This window comes from Pelecanus crispus, chromosome 1, assembly GCF_030463565.1.
Source record: "Pelecanus crispus isolate bPelCri1 chromosome 1, bPelCri1.pri, whole genome shotgun sequence".
NCBI lineage: Eukaryota > Metazoa > Chordata > Aves > Pelecaniformes > Pelecanidae > Pelecanus > Pelecanus crispus.
Genome location: NC_134643.1, coordinates 66,228,760 through 66,252,945, shown reverse-complemented (window position 1 = coordinate 66,252,945; position 24,186 = coordinate 66,228,760). Strand labels below are relative to the sequence as shown.

Sequence of the window (24,186 nt, the reverse complement as noted above, 5' to 3'; positions counted from 1 at the left end):
ACAGAACATGCTACATTTGTTGTCAGCAAGTATTTTGTGCAAAGGTGTTCCTTTGCATTTCATTGCTAGGATGAGGCACCAAGCAATTTGGCAAATGCCATGCTTCTGAAATCAGATCCTCAAATTTCAAGTTTATGGAGGCTAATAAGCCAGGAGATTAATTCCCGAGAGAGTGCTCTTTTCCACACTGCCCCTGGAAACCGCCTAAGCTAAAGGAGATTATCATATAACATGCCACATAGGAGGTCCAAGTAAAAATATGGGACTCCTAAAAAGACAAACATGACCATCCAGAATAGCTTCAAGAACGAAAAAGGTAGAGGGAAATAGCTTTGATATCTGTATGCATAGGGTGGAATTTCAGAAGAGTAACTCTGAGAAAGCAAGACTCAGCTATAAAGAGCTAAGAAGAAAAAAAAGGAAATTATATCAAGGATATCACCAAAGATGGTACAAGGGGTTTAACAGATCCATCTGGTGAAGTGCATAAGAGAAATACTAGAATACTTGTCTCTTGGAAGAAAGATTAATTTGGGATATAAATCACTGACTGGGGGTTTGGCTCCTTCTCGCTAAAGGAAGTTGATGGGTCACATGCTGTTTTCCTGAGTCCTGCTTATTTTCCCAGGCAGTCTTGACTCACCCACTTCCTATTTCTGTCTCCATCTGCACTAGAAGACAGAATATATTCCCTCTGAATCCACCTTTCCCTGGACACTGCCCACCCACTAGGCCAACAGAGCTACATGAAGGGGAGGCCAATAGCAGATGGGTCTTGCCTTATTTAAGGTTTAAAGTCTTTGTCGGCATGTTAGCAACGTGTTGCAGGTAGACACAGCTATGAATGCAACATCCCAGCAGAATGCAACATCCCAGCACACGTACAGGCAGAAGCCAGAAGAAGGGCCTTTTCTCAGTCATAACCACGAGATGGCAGCTGGCACTCTGTGCACAAAACAGTCCCAGCATCAACAGCTGGATCCCTTCCCAGTCCAGCAACTAGTGCTATTGGCCCGCTTGAAACAGGAAGGAGGCTGGCTTACTTTTTTTCCAGACTGTCCATGTATTCTTTCTTTTTTCTTCTACTTTCCTGGGCAGAGATCTAAGGAAAAAGGAAGAAAAACACCAAATATTTGCATAGAAAAAAAAGCAGAGATGAATTAATAAACTGGTAAAAAGCCCTGACGTTATTAGATTCAAGCCTCCGTGCTGTTCTCATTTCTATTCCTGGCAAGCAAAGCACTGACTTGGTCTGTTTCCACATCCTGAAGCAAGACTGCTCCTCTCAGTAGCAGGAAAAAGATCATTCCCCACTCTTACAGAACTAACCTTAAAAAGTAAATCAGATTCATCTGGAGAGAATATGCTAGGACAAATACTGAAAGATGATCCCAGGACAATGCTTCGCATCTGGGAGAGGAAAAGCCCATGCATGCGTTAGAAAGCAGCTTTGCAGAAAAAGACTTGGGGGTCCTGATGAAGAAGTTGAACATTAAGTCAGCAATGTGCCCCTGTAGCAAAGGCAGACAAGCAGATCGGGTCTACATTAACAAGACTGTAGCTAGCAGGTCAAGAGAAGTGGTTCTTCCCCTCTATTCAGCACCTGCAAGACCACAGTTGAGGACAGCGTACAGTTCGCGGCTCTGAAATAAATACTCTGGATGTACAGAACCAAGTCCAGAGGAGGGCCACTGCTATAATAAGCATGCTGGATCACATGACATATCACAAAAGGCAGAGAAAGCCAGGACTGGGTTTGTTCAGGTTTAAGAAGAGAAGGCTAAGGAGGAAATCCTATTGCTGTCTTCAACTATCTCACATAGCGAAGATGATATCAGAGTCTTCTCAGAGGTGTACAGCAAAATGGCAAGAGGCATCAAATACAAGCTGCAGCAAGGGAAATTCCAATTAGATGTTAAGAATTCTATTTATTTGTTTTTACCACAAAAGTGGTCTAATATGGGAATAGATTGCTCAGAGATGCTGGGAACTCTTCACCCTTTGAGACAGTAAAACGTGACTGGACAAGTCCCTGAGCAACTTGATCTAAGCTGACCCTGCTTTCAAAGCAAGGAGTTGGACTGAAGGACCTCCAGAGATCCCTTCCAACATAAATGACTCCGATTGTATGAAAGTGGTACATAAAATGCACAAGGTCACTTTCAAAAATTTTGAAAAAATATATTGCAAGACCAAATTCCAATTCAGTGTAGGCAAATTTACACCTCTAGCTGCAAAACCAATAACAGAATGCATTAACCTTTAAAGATGTGCTAATATCCTCTAGAACAAGTGAGCTGGCCAGGTCTGAAAAAAAATGCTTTCCTCCCTATCGCTAGCTCTTCCCCATGTTGGAAGAAAGAAAAGACTTGTAGGGCATTTCACAGCCTTGGTATCAACCGTTCATTTAAAGGTCATGGAATTCAGTGATAAAAAGACTAGGGCACTGAAATACAGAGTCAGATTTTAAAACATGAAACAGTGGAGAAGAACACCTTCATCACCATGGAAAGAACACAGAGGTCTTTGCCTACCATAAGGGTAGGATTGTACTGTTTTTGAAATGGAGCCAAGCAACAGCAACTTGATACCCTGCTTGCTAAATACTCTATTGTTCATGTGTTCAGGTAAATACCTAGACAGAGGCACACTGTCACAGCGACAGACAATTTGATGGATGTGTTTAAGAATAAAGAAAAACACTTTGTTAAAAGACATCTTACAGCATTCAACAGTACCACAGACCATTACTGCAGAAGTGCTGCAGCATTTTTTTAAATGGAGGATGAGTAGGAATTACCCAGCAAAGCTAACTAACATTTACCTTGTTCTTGATTTTCCTGCGGATTTTCTTCAGCACTTTCTCCTCTGCTTTTGTCAGGGGCAGTTTGGTAGGGATTGGGTACCCCTCTGCTATCAGCGTCCTCTTCTCCTCCTCTGTCAGGATGAGTGGGCCGGTCCCCTGTAATTTCTGCAAGTGTCACAGAAATTAAATAATGTAACAGTAAACGCACACAGCCTTAGAGAAAAGGGTGTTAGGGAAGAGAGGCAGCAACTCTTCCACTTCAGAGAGGACTCTGCCTACAAATGCAGCAGCCTCTTGCAATTGGGAATGCATGGAAGGGGAAGACCTTTTAGATAGCTTCCGTTCAAGAGACTGAACCTTTGGGACAAGATTCCCTCAAAACCGTTGTTCTTGGCCCAGCTCTGCACACACTGAGGCCAACAGTAAAACCTCCCTTGGCACAAACAGGGAAAGAGACAAATGAGAAGCACTACTGAAAACCCCTCCCTAAAGATCACCACTTGCTTTTGACAAGACAAGAGGATGGATGCAGATCTACCAGGGAGAGGTTAACCCAGCAGGGCTGGGCCCTAATGCAAAACACAGTCCATGGTGGGAGAAACCTAGTAACACTGTTGAACCCTGTCTCAGCTTAGAGGAGAGGCACATGATGTTCTCTGTGGGAACAGAATAGACCAGTGAGCAAGAATTACTAGATCTGCGGTTTTGACCAGAGATGGGTTTGTCTAAAGAACAACAGAAAGTTAGCAAACCCATGGCAAAAACAGAGAGAGAGAGAGAGAGAGAGATGCTGGAAAAAGCCAGCCCAACTTACATGTGGTGCAGTCAGGAGAGGGGAATTGGAGAGCGCTGAAGCTGTGCGCGATGTCACTTTAGCCGCGGCTTGTAGTTGGATCGGGCTCGAAGGAGGGAGCGATCTAGCTGGGCTCTGCCCTCCTTCAGAGTCACTGCCATGGCTGCTTGGAGGGGTTGGAGGCAAATGCAGGGGATCTACTGCTAAATGGCAAGAGAGACATGTAACACAAGGTTTTGAGGTGCTAATTTATATTTCCACTAGAGCTGCCACCATCACCACCACCCAGTTTCCAAGACTAGGACTCTCTGCTAAAAAATGGATCAAGCAAAAGTGGCAACTTGGAAGACAGAGCAGGTCTCCAAAGGAGGAATGAAACGCAGCAGCTATCTTTAGGTTCAACAGACAAAACAGGCCTCTGTGCATACGCTCCCGTCATTTCTACTTACACTTCAGCTGCTTCTCCAAATGCTTTGAGGTTTAAGTGTGGTCCTCCAGTACAAGTCCCCTGTCCCTGGGAAACCACATTAACAGAGGGCCCTGAGCCAGCGTGCTTTCTCTCAAAAAACAATAGTCTTCCCTAACAGGGAGGAGAGAAATAGTCTGCCTCCTAAGGACCTGGTTTGGCAGAACTGGGAGGAAGTGACAACCTAGTGACAGCGAAGGCTTTAATGTACTGATGGAGCAGGAGCAGCATAGGCAACCCCCACAGGAACCTCTCTCACACTGTGCTATCCAGGGCCCTAAGCTAACTTCTACTGCACTTGTAGCCAAAAGAACCTGTGCTAGAATTGGCAAGCAAAGTGCTGCTTATGACCAAATAGGTCTGGACCAAGAGAAACAGGGCAATGTCTCACCTACTCATATTACATGGACAATTTAGCAGATGTCTGGAAGAGCCATAACTAAGTCATTTTTTCTCTGAGATAAATTTACAGCAATGAAAATTGGGAGTAGGAAGATACAGGGCTGAATTTGCCACCTTCCGCTTCTGTTATACTTTGCAAGTTTGAGTTGAAAAGATCAAATGGGTGGTGGGGGAGGAAGGAAGAAAAATAGTAACAACAAAAAAAAGATATTATATATGAGCCCTTTTTGTCTGGCATTGTAACTCTAGTAGTTGCCAGGAGAAGATACACGCTTGAAAAACAGCAAGACCCTTAATCCCACAAAATGAGCAATTGAATCTATGCCCTGCATTGAGACATAGCCTCCCTTTTTCTACCTGCTGCATCACTTGCTTCTCTCCCTAGAGCAGTTCTACTTACCTACACAAATGAACTCACTAACAAAATATCAAGTGTTCCTAACTGAGATGCAGTTATCTGCTCAAATTTCAGCCCCAATATTTGGCTCTTTCAAACTTCCCTTGGGTTGAGAGATTATGTGCCACAAAACCATGTTTAACTTTCAGGACAGGGACCATTCCTCATTTATAGATTAGTGGAAAGGGATCCTGGTGGTTCTTAAAAACTCTACTAAAACTAATATGCTACAAACAGATGCACCTAACTTTTAATTTCATGTGAACTCACATACTTGCTTTTGTATCAGAGGTTAAAATGGTAAAGTTTCCACTTATGCTCTTCATGTTTTCTATGCCTTAGTTAAGTCCCCTCAAATGGATTTCTCTTGTAGCCTAAATAATCTTGGACTTTAAGGATTCAAGCTCCCTCCAGCAACTGTGCAATTGTTAATACGCTACAAACAAAAAAGGGATCATTTTCTTTGTGATGAGCAAGCAGGAGGAGAAGAAAAAACACATAAGTGGGCCAGAGAGGCTCTTCAGCAGCCTGAGTTGGATCCCTAGAAGGCAACAGCTTCAGCCTAAAGATTAGCATGGCGAACGAGGAAGCCAAATATTTAATCAGGGTAAAGTACATTCATTGTGCATTCTGGTCATCTCCCCCTGCATTTTGGGTTGGTAATTAACAGACCTTCCTTAGAAGAGAGGTTCAGGAACTGATCCACTTCATGGGGCTCCAATTTAATCTCTGGAAGAGCTTTCTGGCTCAGTGGTTTCATCTAGAAAAGAGAAATTAACAGCATGAAAACCCAAAGCACACATCTTAAAAATCTTAATAGAAGGATACAAGGATGACTTCTCCATAAATGGAGAGGTCTCCCTCTCCTCCTGCTCTGCTACAGGCAAAGCTTTAACTGCTTCACACAGTTTGCTAAACCAGGCTACAGAGAATACTGCCCTGACTACTCCCACTGTGGCTTTTCTTACTACTATATTTAGCTAAATAAAAGATTATGCCTCAGAGATGACATTTCAGACTGAAAGCTAGCATGCAACCCACTCAAATTACTTCTCTTAGCAACAGAGCTGCTGCTAGGATTTGCTGGACTGCACAGTCTGTTTGAGCAGAGACAGAAACACTCCTAGCAGTTGGGGCACAGCTTGTTCAAGACCTGTTGTCTTCTGGGAGCAAGAGCAAGGTGCCAGTCACTGAGCACCAGATTATCAGACCCAGGTTCATTTCACAGTGTGGAAGAGCAGGAAAAGAGGCAGTCACGGCTGACCAAAGTTTGGAAGACATCAGGCTTGCCCTGTTGACAGGGCTGGGGCACCAGGCTGCCAAGCTGTTGCCCAGAGCCTGCCTGAATGCTACAGTCCCAGGCTTGAGGAAGTCAGTCTGGCACATCACCATGCTCACTGCAGCCAAAATCTCTCTCAATAACCTGTGTAACTAATCCATGCAATGGTAATGAGCCACCAGCTAGTCCCAATATACTTTTTGCAAATCATGGCATCGCAAGCTATAGCAGGACTACATACTGGGGACAGCACATTCAGACTAGAAGAGGATTATGGGAAACTTGTGTTTAATTTTTTCAGTTTCTCATAAAATAATTTCTGTTGCACACATTTCTGATCCACATCCAAATGGAAACATTTATTTCCAGCGTACACTAACTCCACCCGGCCTGGACTGACATCGCACCCTGGGGACTGAGAACAGTCATGCTTCTTCCTCCACTGACAGGGGACTCTGGTGAGTCATCAGCTGCTGCAGTTCATTCTCCTTAACTGAACCACGGCCAAACTAAGCCCTTGAGAATGCCCACTGGCTGCTCCAGCTGTGGTCTAAAAGGCATCAAATGCTCCTTACGAGGCAGGTTGGTGTGGAAGCAGCAGCAGCTCAAAATGTCAAAGCTTCATAGATCTGGAAAAAGTGACTTAGCAGGCAAACAGGGAAACTCTCCAGTCATTTCAAACAAGGAGCCTTGTTTTGATTAGGGGAAGGCACAGCAGCACTAAAGCAAGTTATTATGGAAGATACTTAGCTTGTCACAGGCTTGATAGGGCAAATAGGTTAGTTCAGGTGGGACTGGTTCATTAGAAACTATTTAAAGATTTTTAAAAACACGGGCCCCACGCTTTGGGGCTAGCATAGAAGATAAATTTGTGCATCCAGCCATTAAGACCTGAAGATGCAGGTTAAGTGTTTTGAAACACAAGCTCTTGCAGCAGCAGTGGGACACCAGCAAACCTTAGAAAATATTAAAGCAGACTGCAGTGTGCACCCTGAGTTGACAACCTTTGGCACCAAGGAGGCTACACTGGTATGCAGAGTCTTAGGAGAATCTATAGCTAATTGCGCAGAGAGGAGAACAGAAAGTCTGCCTGTACCAGGGCATCCGTCTGTAGCTCGGGCTGTTCCCCCTCCAGCGACGTGGCCGTGACAGTGAGACTGACTGAGGGGGCAAGGCCTGATGTCTCACACAACGCTGGCTCAGTCTTTATTGCTGCTGGAGTTAGCTCTGTACCCAGACACCATTCCTCATTTTCCAGGTCACCTGCCAGGGAAGGAAATCGGACACCACATGTTTAGGTCAGAGACAAAAAGACTACAAATGAAAATAATGTCATCCCTCCTCCAGAGGAGGGAAACAAACACAGAAGGCATTTCAGTCTATCAACAAAACTCTGCCCTTACTATTCAGCTCTCAGTTAATGCAGACAACCGTGCCATTTCAGGGCTGTAACCTAATCCTAGCCCCAGGATAGAGAGAGGAGCAGGAGGAAAGACACAGAGCACTAATCACTGTACATTGCCACAAGCTGCTAACACGTAGCAGAACAAGACTAAACAAGCCATTGGGTAGAGCAGCCAGGGAGCCATGTCCTACACACACTAATGCCTGCTGACTCAAGTCTTATTCCTCCTTGTAGAGATAGCGTTTAGCCAAACTTCTGCTCTTGCTACTGCTTGCAATCATCAAAGAGCCGGGGCAGTGATACTATACTTTTAAGAACAAAGGATTTTTCATACTCTCAACTTCAAAATTTTTCCCCCAAGGATTCATTTACTAAGTATAAAAGAGCATAAAGGCGTTGATGATTTCACAGGAGCACCAGTGCCGTGGTGATTGTGCTAATTTCCTCCCCAGAGCCTCTGGAGTCACAGCACCAGAGACATATTTTGACTGGCAGCAATGAAACGTGCATCATGTGTTGGCAGAACTGTTCCCTAGCCCCACTTATTGCAAGCTCACTCATCAGGAGAAAGCCATGCAAATTTTCCCTGGACAAAGCTGAAGGGTTTGCCTTGCTCTGTCAAGAACTGGAATAAGGTTGGTATGGTAAGGTGGTAGCTCCCCATGTCCATTCATGAGGCAGCCACTGTTTGGCTTTCTGAAAAGGGCCTTATTCTCCCAGGTCTAAAGTATGATAGAGGATCAAGAACTTAGAAGGAGTTTAAACCTTTAAAACAATTCCACAAGGCTATTAACAACCACACTTAAAAAAAAAAAAAAAAATCAAATGCATTGTTGGCAGTTGCAATTCTACCTTAAAAAAATTCCCATCCCTTTTGCTAGAGTTCAGTCATGTAAGTTCTTTTCTCTTGCAGGAGAGTACCTTACACCAGCTGTACTGCACCCCAACAGTGTACAGCACAGTCCTCTGCCACAACTCATCAGTAGTTGTGAGAAGCACGTCTATAAATCAAGCAGTTGGAATCTGAGGCCAAATATACATAAGAGAAAAGAGTGTTGATCTTGCTTTCAAAGCTTTCTCCTGACTTCATACAGAGTATTTACCGCATATACAGAATTAAAGCAGAGAGCAAGCACGTACACAGTACAGCTAGTAGACAGCAACAGAGTTTTGAAATAACTGCACGCTGCCTCAGCAGTCTGCAAGGCTGACACAAGACCCTTACACATCTAGATGTATCAATCTGGTGAGATGTCAATGGGGTTCAGCTGCCAACAGGTAACAAAAATAAGAGCAGGCTTACGGCCCCTGTGCTGCTGCCTGCCCTTGCTATTAAGACCACACATGCATACGGCATGCAGGCGCTGGGCACAAGCTGGGTGACTGGAAGAAAGGAGAAGTATGTACATCTCCAGCGCTAGTAATTACTTTGTGGTGGGACCTAACCTCCACCGCTGGCAAGGAAGGAGGTAATTTGAGTGAAGACACACCAAGGAATTAAAAATGAAAAATACGTATCCTGTAATCAGAAGCTCAAGAACAGTGAGCCCAGCTCTGCCAAGAGAAGTAACTGTACAGCAAGGGCTAAACACCGTATTTAAGTTTCTGGTGGGCTTACTCCCAAAGCTTTCTGGGAAATGCAGAAATATAAAAATAGAAGCATTTATGAAAAAAGAGGTAGCATTGTCTAAATATTAACTCAGGAGAGAGGACATTGCTCTCTTTCAAGCCCCCCAAGCCTCTCTACTCACAAACACGAGAGTGCAGCTCCCTCCCTGCTGACTGCAATGAAATACTCAGCGGATCCGTGGATTCCTTCGAGCTTGCTGTGTGTGGATCATTCAGAAAAGAGCTTTAAAATGGTATCTTTGCCTGGAAATCCAGAATCCCTTGGCAAATACAACTTTCAAATGCTTGTTTGGATAACTTCTGCCAAAATCTCCCCCACATCACGTTGTGCAGAGCCTTCTGCTTGCTGCCTCTTGCACCTCTGGGTCAAGCTACACAGTGGCAGTGCTACCCTCTATAATCTACTTTAGACTCCCTTTGGGAGGGAAGGCTACATACAAACAAGAGCTATCAGTGAGCCAAGTAATTAGCCCTGAACTTTCTGAGATTTGTATCGTCATGCAAGCAGAAGAGAAATCTAGCCGTGGGTACCCAGAGAAACAGTGCATGTCCTCTAAGGCTGCACTTTGTGATGTTTATCACCTCTAATCCCCAGACTCATCACAAAGATTCAGCTGCTGTAAGACAGCAAGATATGCTGGCATTCAGCCGGTCATTTTAATCCTCTGGAACCTGACTGCTGATTAACCTGACATCCCTGCCATCACCACTTAGATCCACACAGACTGCATGGAATTATTCTAGGCTTTAAAGCCAGTCTAACCAGTTCATAGAGTTATGGATGGTTTTCAGCAACAGCAACACGCTGCGTTTAACACTGAGGTGACTTTGAAGAGCCGCATCTAACACTTTTTTGACACTGCCTCTTATGATGCATGGTGACAGCTGTCATTCCAGATGAACAACCCTGTGAAAGGAAGGGACGGAGCAACACGCTGGTCGAATCCCACCTTGATACTCCCCTCTCCCCACTTTTCCCAAGCCCCTGTTATGCATTCATTACCACGATCAGTGTTGTGCAACGAGTTTCTTTTGACACATTCCAGCTTCTGAAGTTGCCAACGATCCCTCCTCTGCTCCAAGAGAGCTGCAAGGACATTTCCCGCTCTGAGCACAGGGGGTTGACATTATCTGAAAATCCTTCTTAGTTAATTCTTATAAAAGCCCCTAAGCACCTCAGTCTACTCTGCCAAGCACTGTACTAGCCGAACAAAGTGGCAGCCCTTGCCCCAATGAGAACGCTGCACAAAATTATACAAATTTAGGTAAATAGGGGGAAAACTGAGCAGGCTACAGAATACTGGTCATACTGAGAGGCATGGCACACCCTCCAGGACAATGGTACTTCTTTCGGAAGGATATGAAACATCATGAGAAATCTTACAGAATAATGAGAACAAGCAAGAAGGTGCACATGACATACAGAAATGAAAGGGCAGTGGAGGCTGGCTCAAGGAACCCACGGGAGCAGAAGGGAGGTGTCTTCTCCAAACCATGCAAGACATGCTGTGGAAAAAGTAGATGACTAATGCCAAGAAACTGAAGGTATTTGTATTTATGTTTATATTTGACATGATCCAGGAGGTACACGTGAACTATTGAGACAGCATCCAAAACAAAAGGCTGAGAAAATCATCTTGGTGACAATATTCTAGATGAACAGGCCAACATTGCATTGCTAAGGTGAGACAAAACATGCTGCAAACCAGTCAGATACAAAGAGAAGAGAGCCTGAACAAGAGATTTAGCTATTCAAATGGCTAGGAAAATCCACATCCTAAAAATGGTCACTTTGGCTGTTAGAAATCTCTTCTCGGGCTTCAAAATCCAGTCTGTTGAACAAATGATACCAGCTGTTTTACCTCAACTGAAGCTTCCTATGAACTTCAGAGCTCTGTTGCGCAATGACTGGATGAGAAGCACTCCTCTTCACCTACCCTTTCATGAGTCCATGAATGCTAGGCATTTTGACACATGAAATATGTCATTTAAGGAGTCTACATGGTACTTAGCAAAATCCCAGCTAACGCTTCTATGTATGATGCACTAGCACTGTTAAATTCTACATACAGACTATGTTAACGGAATATTAATGTTGCAAAGTACCTGGGTATTAAGCAATACCTATGAAGGTTTAATTCAGGGTACTTTTGCATGTTATACACACCTAAAAATAGGAATGTTTTAGTAATGTGATCAAACAATTTCTCTGCAAAACCTGTGCCTTACCCAACATGCAGAATGCATGGCACTCCCCTAACTGAGGAGCTATACCATGTTTTGTTATTCTCATTGTCTCACGCACAGCCTCAACTCTCCTTTACCAAATCAATTCAAATTCTGTTCCCACAGAGCTGTTTAATTCCTTCCTAGGGCACAATCAAAATGCTTCACCAACCTGAATTAATTTCCACAGCAGTCCTGGAAATTCAACTGAGCCATGGAGAGATTAAGACCAAGAAGTATCTAGTAATTTAAAATGGCCAACTAGAGACAACTGGAATTGGATTTTTCAGATGATTTAGCACTGTTATTATACTTTATCAAAAACACAGTATGCTTTGAGTTTTCAGGTGCGGCCACTTCTGCAAGTTAAGCATCAGAGTTTCAAATCAAGCATCCCAAAACCCCACTCATCAAGCAACCCAGCGCTTGTGACACATGCATCTAATATCTTCTCTTCTGTGTCCAAGACTAAAATTGCATTTCTTCGGAAAGTTTTTCTGTGCTGCTTTTGTCATCAAGCTTGTCCTACTTTTTCTGCAGACTCTTGTTTAGCATGCATCTTCCACCTTTTAAAAAAAAAAAAAAAAGCAGGAGCCTTACAAAGCGCCAAAGTAAGTTCAGTCAGTGTACTGAGCAAAGTTTTCACTGACAGGAAAAACTCTAAATATGTCCTCTTCTTTCCCAGCTGCACTCATCACAGCTCCAGCTTGGTCCCAGATACAACATGCAATGTGTTGCAAGATGCTGTGTATGCAATAATGCGGGAGAGAAAGCTCAAAACGGGACATTATTCCCTCAGTACTGTAAGTGTAAGCACTGCACATCATGCATATCTACAGCAAGGTGTCATAGAATCATAGAATCGTTTAGGTGGGAAAAGACCTTTAAGATCATCCAGTCCAACCATTAACCTACACTACCAAGTCCACACTAAACCATGTCACAAAGTGCCACATCTACCCGTTTTTTGAACGCTTCCAGGGATGGTGACTCCAGCACCTCTCTGGACAGCCTGTTCCAATGCTTGACTACCCTCTCCAGGAAGAAATTTTTCCTAATTTCCAACCTAAACCTCCCCTGGCGCAGCTTGAGCCCATTTCCTCTCGTCCTATCGCTAACTACTTGGGAGAAGAGACCAACACCCACCTCACTACAACCTCCTTTCAGGTAGTTGTAGAGAGCGATAAGGTCTCCCCTCAGCCTCCTCTTCTCCAGGCTAAACAACCCCAGTTCCCTCAGCCACTCCTCATAAGGCCTGTGCTCCAGACCCTTCACCAGCTTCGTTGCCCTTCTCTGAACATGCTCCAGCACCTCAATGTCTTTCTTGTATTGAGGGGCCCAAAACTGGACACAGTATTCCAGGTACGGCCTCACCAGCGCCGAGTACAGGGGGACAATCACCTCCCTGCTCCTGCTGGCCACACTATTCCTGATACAGGCCAGGATGCTGTTGGCCTTCTTGGCCACCTGGGCACACTGCTGGCTCATGTTCAGACGTCTGTCTACCAACACCCCCAGGTCCTTTTCGGCCAGGCAGCTTTCCAGCCACTCTTCCCCAGGCCTGTAGCGTTGCATGGGGTTGTTGTGACCCAACTGCAGGACCTGGCACTTGGCCTTGTTAAACCTCATACAGTTGGCCTCGGCCCATCAGTCCAGGCTGTCCAGGTCCCTCTGCAGGGCCATCCTACCCTTGTCCAAGAAGCAAACTCCATCCTGTGTCTTTATTTCAGAGGCCCTAATCCTGCCCCAGCTTCTATCATCTGCAGTTAACATGGACAATGCTAGTAGGATCTACCCAACATACCACAAATGGACTTCCCCTTTTCACTTTCCTTTCTCCAGATCACTACACCCAAAAGGGAAAAGGCTATGCAACATTTTGCACAATGAAAGCTTAATATCTTTAAAGTCCATTATGAAGACTGAGTTACGCACAAGTGCTTGGCTTTGGGTGCACAACACACCCAAGTCAGCTTCTCTCTGTGCTGCACACCATATACATTATGATGACAGTTTTCAACAGAAATGGATTTCAGTGCTCCTCTAAGCATCATAGCTGTAGCAATAATCAGTATGTGTGATTTAGGCATACATGAAAAACACACAACCAAGAAGGGCTGTGTTTGTACATGGCAGAATTAATATATACTAATGTGTTTGTTAAAAAACATTTTTTAATCTACCTGTATTTATATATAATATAAAAAAGATTAAACATAGTCTCTTAACACCACCATGTGCAGCTTTCTAGGATACTCATATTTCTCTGAAGAACTGCAACATTTTGCTTCTCTCCTTGTTCCATATATTATGGGAAGGCAGGGTAGGAAAAGTGGAAAAGGTGGTCAAAATGCTTACTTCAACTGTACCATGGTTTTAATATCAGAGTTTCCAGCAAGTTTTGCTTTCCTTTTTTTTAATTATTTCTACCCAACATTATTCTATCCAACTAATTCTTCAATCTTGTCCAACATACCATCTCCTTTCCTGAGAAAAAGTAAATCTTGTGCAATATTGACTAAATCTCACCCTCTGTGATAGATATACAGATAGAGTTTACGAAGTAACTAAAAAGATCTCCCTTGCTCCCCACATTCATTCCAGCACTATTCATTAAGGACTTTAACAGAGACACTTTTTGCATGGATAACCAAGTTGCATCAGTAAATTGCTGCGTATTTTTAAATAAATGAAATCAGAGATGCACTCTGTATCTCTCCCTCTTTCCCCCCATCCCCAGTAAAGAAAATGCAAGTATTCAGAGAAACAACATGATTTTCACCTTTTTTCCCCTGCAGTGAAAAGGAAGACAGCACCACTAAGTAAACAAACCCACATGAGGGGTGTACCACTGAACCTAAACATGAAGGGGAAAAAAAAAAAACCCATACCACCATTCCCACCACAACAGATCGTAATCACTCAGAAAACAGATGTGCCCTGCATGTCATTTGAAACAAGCTTGCAAGTAAGGCCTGTAGAAGCATCAAGGGATATCCTTATATGTATAAGCAGAATGAAGAGGCGGCCCTTGCCTCCTTGAAGTTCACTGTCCAAGCAATAGATAAAACAGCTAGAGAAAGACAAAACTGGAAACGTAAGACCACAACAGACTACCAAAGTGCTTTGCACAGCTATCAGAAGAGACTTTTCTGGACAGGGTAATGCAAGAAGATCCCTAATGAGTCAAACTGTTCTCCAGCCAAGCATATTTAAATAATCTTCAGCTGTGTCATGGATTTGAGCAAAAGGGCTTCAACTAACTCCTTTTGGTCCATGCCAGACCTTGTACTACCATCATGAACCACAGGGCCTGGATGCACAGCCCACATGGCTTCTGCATCGCCATGCCATGTACAACAGTATGCTGGCTCAGACTCTGCACCAAGGGTCCACATTTGCAAAGCTGTACTTTGGACAAGTGTTCGGTCTTTGCCTGGATCCTACCTCTGAGGTCACCACCGCTATACAGCTAGCAGCAGGATCCAAGGGTGCTCACTAGCTCTACACCACAGAAACACAGCTGCAAACTGGGAGCCAGCTAACTGCAAGGGGAAAACACCACCTGGAAGAGGCTCACAACTTGCTTGTGGGGGAAACAGCTGCTCGCTCTCTGTCATCAGAAACACCCCACCGTGAACCTGAAAGGACCTCTGCTAATGCACAGATTCCGGGCGTGCTGCTGGACATGCCACTTGCAGGGAAGTTCAGCGTCCCCAGCTCTGCAGCCTGAGCCCTATACACCCTCCCAAAGGTTAAGTTGGACCCTTCTGGAGAAATAATTGCTTCCTTGTCTTCCCCCTCGGCTCACGCTGTCCCCGGTGCCCAGCTCTGGGCTCACGTAACCCCCGCTGGCAGACACAAGCCCCTGTTTATCATGCCTGAAATGCTGAACTCCAACGCCACTGCCGCTACCCCCCCCTCCCGCTCCTCCGTGAGGTGAGAGCCCACATTCATCGACAAACAGTTTCTCTTACAGATTTTCCAGATGGCATTTCCCCCTCCCGGCATGCACACACACTCCCACCAGAAATAATGAAACCAAAGCCCTCAAAACGGCCTCGACAAAGGGGATACTGTTTGACTACCAAACATTGGGGTCCTTTTTAAAGTGCCAGGAAGGGAAAATTAAATAAATGGGCAAAGATGAGCATCAGTGATAAACAGCCAGTCATCGAGACACACAGCAGAAGTAGCTTTTCTTCTAACAAAGGATCACCAGTAATACCTTCATCCCCCCTTTGAGTGGTACACAGTACATCTAAAACCCACAGCTTATTTGTATCACTATCAAAGTTTTTAAGAAAGAAGCAAGGACACATTGTTCCTCCCATACCTAAGTGAACCTGGGTCAATACCCTCTTTCCTGCAGGGAATTTGGCAGTTTTCAATCAGAATCATCTTGTCACGTAAAACCAGCCAGGAGATGTCTCAGGGTTACAGGTTTTGCTTTAACCTCTCTTCAGCCTAAGGTTTTACACAAGCATAACTGTCAGGTGGGATACAGTCCATGATGTTTTTAATTATTTTCCTTAGGGGCAGAAAAATGTTATTTTTATAGCATCACCCTTTATATATATGGGAGTGAGGCAAAGACTGAGGTGGTAGCTTGGATTTACAGTCTTAACACTGGATACTATTAAATGCCCTATAAAACATTATCTGAGGTTTGTTTTAAGATATGTGAAAATTATCCACAGAAGCACTGTGTTCAACTAAAACAGTTCTCTCTCACCCTTCTGATTTTTTCCCTCCACATGGATATTGTGAAGGCACGTCCATATTACAGCAGCAATCAGGCTTTGACGCACATTGAAAGGACTCAATGCTTGCAGCAAATAACTGAGCATCAACCCCCAGTGCAACACTATAACTAGAAGAGAATGAGATCACTGGTTTCAGAAACAGCAGGACTGGAAGTGGGAGCAGTACTGCCCTAATATTCAGCATTAGGGAAACTATTCCTGGGAAATCAGCTCCTGTGGTCACTTTACACAGAATTTTGAAGAGGAACTGCAAATGTTCCTTTGTTTAGAAAGGAACTGCAAGAACAGCTCAATGTCCAGAAGACACCCCATATAGGGAAATGCCAAAGAAGTGCAGTTCATTTAAGCTGTATCTGAGCAGAAGTCAAGACAGAACTTAATCGCAGCCTACAAACAGCTGGGGAAAGAGGTTTCCATGAGCAGATGGTTCTTTACTCCAGCAGGGAAAAAGGCCATGAAGAGATCTCATATGTGGAACTGGAAGCTAAAGGAGATCTGACTGCAAATAAAGTTGTCAATTTTTAACAGTAAGCATAAGTAACCACCAAAATGCCCATCTCTAAACTAAAACTGACATTTTTCAGACACACTGCTGCCCAAGGAGAAGTTACAGGCTTGATTCAGAGCGACCTACAGAGATTTTGGACCTTGGACGTATAAAAGTTCCAAAGTCTTCTCATCCTTTAAAACTGCAGATGCTGACAAGGACCGACTGCTACCCTTCCACATAAAAATCACTCAAGTACAGGTTATCACCACCAAACGGCTTCCTCCACATTTCTTAAATAAACACACAAAAATAAAAAACCCACACAGGAAAAAAGCTGCATTGGAATGTACTTGCAAAAATTATCATTACGGCTTTGACAGCATCTTTTCAAAACACAAGTGAATTTCTTTGTCCAGTTCCATTCTCTTTAAAGTCAGGGCAGAGGAGCTTCTATTTTCATTGTTCACATTTCACTGATTCAGTATTTTGAGAAAAACAGACAGAATCAGGACAATGTATCTCTCTCTATATATAGCCTACATAAAAATATAAAAATAGGATATATAATATAACCTACTACAGATAATAAATATATTATGACTTTATATATACACCATATATACACATGTATATTATGTGTGTGTATGTATATGTATACATACAAAATGTATGAAGATCACCCTGAGCTTCAAGTCCACAGATGCCTCTACACAAAGAGACAGCACATGACACTGATTACTGCTTCTGGACTCCATACATAAGCAACCATTTTCCTGTACAAAGCGCTGCCTGAGATGAGGGCTGCATTTATCGTTGAAGGGCGATTTGCACTGGAGAAGTGAAAGCCATATACAATGATTTTGGGGGTTTTGTCTGTTTGTTTTGGGTTTCTTGTTTGTTTGTGGGTTTTGTTTCAAACCATGTAGAGAGATGAAGTTTAAAAGAAAATTTAAGTTTTAAAAGCACATTACAGGAAGACATAACTTCAGCAGTAAAAAACCCAGTAACAACACAGGTTATATTCTGGGACCAGCCCCAGGTTTGGCACAGCTAAGCGTAAAATAATACCATTTCTGCAATCACTCTCAAACTTTTAGCCAAGGCAAGCCACTTCAAATCCAAAAGTAACTTCAAAGCATTCTTGAGCAGGAAAGCACAAACAGGAGGGGCAGGTGGGGACCAAGACTAGTCTCAAAAGCAGAGCCCTCGGGTGACAGGGAAAGGAAGGCACTCAGCCACCTGGCCATAATTTGAGGAGAGAAACCATACAAATGACTAGTTGGCTGTCCACTGTCTCTGCCCTGCCAGGCTCGCAAAGTAAAAAGCACACAAAAAACCCAAACACACACCCACCGTGAAACACCCCCACCACGTGAGCCGATCCCAGAGGATGAAGAGCTCCACACAGATGCTGCAGCCTCTGCCTCCGCGTTCCTGCTGCACACCAGCCCCTCAGTATTACTTGTACTCCGTTCTTCCCTATGGATCTCACACATCCAAAATGAGGGCCAGAGCACTATGCTAAAGTTTCTGCCTACAGCTGACAAGATGAAATATGGGTGCGGATCATTGGTACGTGGGACGTAGCCTCCTTTTTCATGTCACAGCCTGGAGCCCTCCCCAGGCCAGACGCCTTATTCACCAGTTCAGGCAAACAAAAGTTCATGGTTAGCCAGCTGCATGCAAGCAAATCAGGCCTATGAATCTCTCTCTCTAGTATCTTTATAGTCTTAAAAGTTTATGCAAAATTGAATATAAGAATAGATCCTCGGGGGGTGAAAACCAAACAACTAAATGCCAGACATCTTGCACACATCTACTTTAAAATAGTTACTCTTGCCAATGCTTTCATAGCTGGAGATTTAGCAACTGATACCTTCAGAGACCCCACACTAGCAACAAGCTGCAAGTATTCAGAAAAGTTCTGCACAAGGCCGGGGAAACAGCCTCAATACAGTGAATTCAGAAGAGCGAATAACTGGGGAAAACCAGTGTTGGGACCTTGATCTTATGGATACTTAAACATGTTCTCACTTTGAGGTCAACAGGACTTCTCGGAAGAGTTAAACCCAAGCTTATGAATTTTTCAGGTTTTACACTGCTAGCACATTAAAAAAAAAACAGCTTTATATAAGATTTACAATTACATGAATAGTTCAGTTCAGCGACTGGAGTCAGAGCAATCATTGACTCTACCATAACAGCTGAAAGGAAATATTAAATAACATTTTGAGTAAGGTTGTCGGAGACTTGGTGGGGGAAAAAACAAAAGACAGAAATGGACACTGAATGGCTTAAACCTGTTTTGAAGATCGTGTGCCTTAACAAGATGGGCTTTTTCTCAGCCTCCCCATACTCTGGGGCTCTGGGACCCCGCACTTGTGAATACACAGATGGAAACCACTGCAGACGTTGGGTGCCACTGAACCAGATGGAGACAACTCCCAAAATGAAATTCTCTCCTCCAACAGGCTGGCACTGACGGAAGGAGGAGGGCAGAGCGGCAGGTAAAGGAGCAACAGGACGTGGGGCCGGCAACACAGCGTGGGGCCAGGCTGGTGACCGCACACTGGCCCCAGCACCGCGGGGCTGGGACCGACGGCTGGGGTCACCCTGGGCCCACACAGGCGGCAGGACACTGCCCCAGGACGGGCCACACACCCCCCGCTGTCATTCCTGCCTCCCCGCCATCTCCAACAGGCCTGCGCCACGGAAACAAACTTCAGTTTTTAAGGCTATTTTTAAATGTACGTTTCCCTTTAGGACACCAGACCCATGTGGTACAAGCCACCCCATCCCGAATCGTCACTGACAGCCTCCCTCTGGCTGTGCACGACCCACCGGCAGGCCCGGCCGGCATAGGGCTCGGCAGCCATCTGCCCGCTCCCGGCACAGAAATGGCACCCGCAGGCTGAGCAGCTGATTAGCATTACACAATTAACATGCATCAAGTTAGAACTGACACGGGGAGCCAGCTTGCATCTCAACGTACTCTAGCACACAGCACCTGAAAAGTTGCCTTTGCTGAATCTGCAGCGCCAGGTCACACTAACAGAGTAAGCAGGAGCAGGGAGGTGATTGTCCCCCTGTACTCAGCACTGGTGAGGCCGTACCTGGAATACTGTGTCCAGTTTTGGGCCCCTCAATACAAGAAAGACATGGAGGTGCTGGAGCATGTTCAGAGAAGGGCAACAAGGCTGGTGAAGGGTCTGGAGCACAGGCCTTGTGAGGAGCGGCTGAGGGAACTGGGGTTGTTTAGCCTGGAGAAGAGGAGGCTGAGGGGAGACCTTATTGCTCTCTACAACTACCTGAAAGGAGGCTGTAGTGAGGTGGGTGTTGGTCTCTTCTCCCAAGTAGTTAGCGATAGGACGAGAGGAAATGGGCTCAAGCTGCGCCAGGGGAGGTTTAGGTTGGAAATTAGGAAAAATTTCTTCCTGGAGGGGGTAGTCAAGCATTGGAACAGGCTGCCCAGAGAGGTGCTGGAGTCACCATCCCTGGAAGTGTTCAAAAAACGGGTAGATGTGGCACTTCGGGACATGGTTTAGTCTAGTCTACCTTTGACTGGTTTAGTGTGGACTTGGTAGTGTAGGTTAATGGTTGGACTGGATGATCTTAAAGGTCTTTTCCCACCTAAACGATTCTATGATTCTATGATTTTATGTTTCTAAGTGCTGGTGTGACAGCAACAATAAGGCGCCTAACAGGCGCCACTTCCAAGTATGCATTATCTAGCCATATGGGCTAAGGGGCCTGGCCCTAGAAAATCCTGGGTTTTCCCCCTCCTCACACATCCCCTGTCTTTGCCTGCCCATGAATGCCCACTGGCCTAGGAGGGGATGGCATTTCTGCACGCCCTGGGAAACAACCCGCCAGCGCTCATTGCCAGGACGACTGCTGAGAGAGTTACAAAGAAGAAACATTGCCTTATTGACTTCACTGCAAAATGAGAACAAAGCCTGTTTGCCACGTGCTTTGTGCACACCACCAGGCCCTTAGTTGTCTAGAGCTAAGGGCGAAGCTCTGAAATGGCATCCAGACCCAGCTTAACTGCTCTGTGCCATCCTCCTCTTCCTCGCGCTGCTGCTGACTGCAGGCATGCAAGTCCACAGCACATGTGTCCATAGCATGTGTGCACACACACGTGCAAGTGTCATACATGAGCCTCCTCACTAGCCTGTTTCTACTCCCAGTCCTGGAGGGCTGGGTCCTACAGAATCATGAAGCCTCAGCATGGAAAAACCGTGAAAACACAACAGCTGTAAGACCTCACCAATCTGCCCAGTGGGGTGGCTGTTTGGAGAATCTAAATTTTTTTTTGCACGTTCTTTATATAAGCCCCTCAGCCAACCTTGTTTCTCAGCCCCTGCCACTCCACAAAACCATTCCCAGTTCCCCGGCAGAAGGAGATCATGCTGGAGCTCATGGACCCCTCCACACCCTGTACCTCCTGCTCCCCAAAAGGACACTCGTGCTCCCATTATCTGTTCTCTTACTCCACCAAGGGGACTGGCATTTGCCAGAGTTGTCAGGAGCACTTGTGTACCTCCACCATCTAACAGCAGAGATACTTTCTATGTCCAGTGTCAAACCCTGCAGTATTGCCACCCACAAAGTCCCCCTCTCCTGCTTTCACAGACTCAAGGACTGAAAAATCATCAGGATGATGCCTTTGAATATCTATCAGACAGCCATGTTAACTGTAATTCTTCAATTTCCTCAAGTATTTCTCCGAGCTTCACTGTTTTGAAGTCAATAGGTATCGAAAGGTCATGAGCGTGATTCCAAGGTTAAGATTAAATAAAATCCCAAACACCAAGAACAACTCCTCCTCCTCCTCCTCTCTTATGAAACACTCTGCAGAGTGAACAGAAGATGAAATGCTTTCCATTCATCTTCTATTTTTAAACCCGCTTGTTAATGTTTCTTGGCTTTTTAAAACATCATTTGACTAGAGCTCTATTAATTACCCAGTGGTCTCAGCAGTATGAATTTCTTTAGGATTTTTCCCCAAAGGAAAATCCGCTTAACTTTTAGCCTAGTTTGAAGCTTCTCCCTATTAACTTTCAGAGAAGCTTGGTTTCCAAAGTTTCTTGTGTTTGTTTCTTCTGCCACAATTAATATCTCCTGTATGTATTAATTTAAAGATATCCACATAAAACAGTTAGGAAATATAAATGGGAAGGCTTTATGTAGCTGATGTTTCCAGATCATCTCCAAAGCCTCTGTCTCTCATTAAAAAACCTTCTCACAGGTTTTATTAGTTGTCCTCTTGTGAAATCTCTAACATCTTGTTTTAAGAGAGTGCTTTGGACTACAAAACTGTCAGCCTTTGAAAACTCATGTCCTGGTGGATCTTCATAAACAGCTTAGCTTGTCAATGCTTACATATAAGCACTAATCTCTCTCCCTTTTATTGTGATGCAGCTTAGTTCTCTACTGCTTTTCACTGTAAAGCTAATGTTGAAGACATAAACCAATTATTAGGAGTGAAAGTCTGCCATGGTGATTATTCCTAATAGTTACCAGATATTCATGGCCTTGCTCCTCCACCAACCACTAGCTTTTACCTTGAACTCCCCTTCCTGCCAGCAGCCATCTTCCTCCCACCATTCCCTTTTTTCCCCTCCAGATATTTGTAACTGCTGAATTAAAGATAACTAGTAAAAAATGCTGTTGGTTTTCATCATGTTCTATGCATCGCTATCTCCCCACAACTACAGAATCTATAAAATTGCAGTTACATCTTTACAAGGTCACCAATGACTTCTTGACAGGCATTATTTTTTTCTTTGTCTTTTTATTTTCTAAAAAGGGAAAAAAACCTAGGACTTCAGCTAGACAGGTTTTAAGACTGGGACAGCACCTGGAGTTACATTCCTACATGTGTATTTAAAAACATAAATAAGATGACCTGATTTTCATTTTGGTATACCAGGAAGCTCCAGATACTCACTACTGAAAAATAAGTGTAGTTTAAAAGGTTGGTTTGTTTATTTTTAATAAACCTGAAATTATGCAGCTTTGAAGGGACGTCTGGAGACCATCTTGCCCAACTCCTCATTGAGTATGGCCAATTTGGATCAGGTTGCTCAGGGCCTTGCCTAGCTCAGCTTTGAATATCTCCACGGGTGAAGACTTCACAGCCTCTCTGGACACCTGCTCAAATGTCTGACCCACTCTCATGGTGAAAATTATTTTCCTAACACCCAACTGAAATGTCCTTTCTTGCAACTTGCAACCATTACCTTGTGTGTTATCACTGTGTATTTCAGAGGAGTCCAGCTCTGTCTTCTCTGCACCCTTTCATCAGATAGCCACAGACAGCAATAAGATCTCCCCTTTGCCTTTTCTCCAGAAGACCAAACAAAACCCACCTCACCCTTTCCTTACATGTCGTGTTCTACAGTACCCACACTTCATGGTGGTCCTCATTTGATTCATCAGTCTCCATTTATCTTCAGCAACCACAGAGCCAGATACATGGAAACAAGTGTATTTCTGGCCCTTCTCCCATTTCTTTTTGACAGGCACTTTATTTCTAATTCAAAACGTTTACAGTGCAAAGTTAGTAACTTCTGCTGAGCACAATTTCCCTGTCCATGGACAAGTTTCTTTATTCACAATGCCTGTAGACTTAAAACAAACAAATCCCTTCTGTGATTTCATTTTAGGTATATCAATTAACAAAGACCATTCACACGCACCCTTAGTGCATCATCACCCCACCAGGAACATGTCATTACTGCATCATCACGACAAAAGAACAAGGGCTTAGGGCGTGGTACCTTCATTAAAGTTGTCATCGGTCGAGATGTGGGTCAAGGGAGACTGGGGTCGAGAGTCCCCACAGAGGGAGTAGCTGTGTTCTGCCTGGATGAGGGGTGCTGGAGATGCTGGAGACAGTTCCACCTCCATTATTTCATTCTTCTCAGACAAGAAGGGATCATTCAAGAGCTGGCCTAGGACATCAGGTGAAAACTCATCCACGAACTCTGTGAAGTGCTGCAGAGATAAAAAGGAGGGAAAAAGGTTATCTCCTTGCCTGGCTGTCACGCCAACAACAGGAGAGCATTGATCAGAACAATTCCAGTATCTGCAACCAGGCATCTGTGCCAGTCAGCAGCAGGATCTACCAGCCCTGCTTAATGACCTCCTCCTCCAATCAGTACTTCAAGCTGAAGAGCTACAGCTTGAACAAAAGTCCTCTCAGAGGCATACATTACAACAAAAGAGCCTGTGATTAACTTGCAGCGAAAACGGAAAACAGAAGCATGGCAGTCATGTCCTGAAGCAGCCTCCTCCCCCACCGCCAAAGGTACTCACTACAGCATGCCACCAGAAATGGGAAAGCACATTTCACCCAGGCAGCATGAAAGATCCTGCAGGATTTATCACCAGAACACTTTGTGTGTGGAATAGAATATATTGGGTTAATGTTCACTGAAGCAGAGAAGAAAAAGGAAACACACTCAGACAGACTCCGACACCACGTATGACTATTTTAGCTGCGCAGAACTTACAGCACGC

The 24,186-nt window shown here is 44.5% G+C and overlaps 1 protein-coding gene across 1 annotated transcript in view; it reads right to left on the bottom strand.

Annotated features, from left to right (window-relative positions):
- CREB3L2 (cAMP responsive element binding protein 3 like 2) overlaps positions 1 to 23,659 on the bottom strand; it is a 35,307-nt gene extending 11,648 nt beyond the window's left edge. The window contains exons 1-6 of the mRNA XM_075717464.1: positions 23,445 to 23,659; positions 7,240 to 7,406; positions 5,537 to 5,624; positions 3,621 to 3,802; positions 2,825 to 2,971; positions 1,044 to 1,102 (exon numbers count right to left, since the gene is read on the bottom strand). Of these exons, the coding sequence (XP_075573579.1) occupies positions 1,044 to 1,102; positions 2,825 to 2,971; positions 3,621 to 3,802; positions 5,537 to 5,624; positions 7,240 to 7,406; positions 23,445 to 23,574 (773 nt within the window). The 5' untranslated portion in view covers positions 23,575 to 23,659. The remainder of the gene's footprint in view (positions 1 to 1,043; positions 1,103 to 2,824; positions 2,972 to 3,620; positions 3,803 to 5,536; positions 5,625 to 7,239; positions 7,407 to 23,444) is intronic.
- Positions 23,660 to 24,186: the final 527 nt, after the last annotated feature.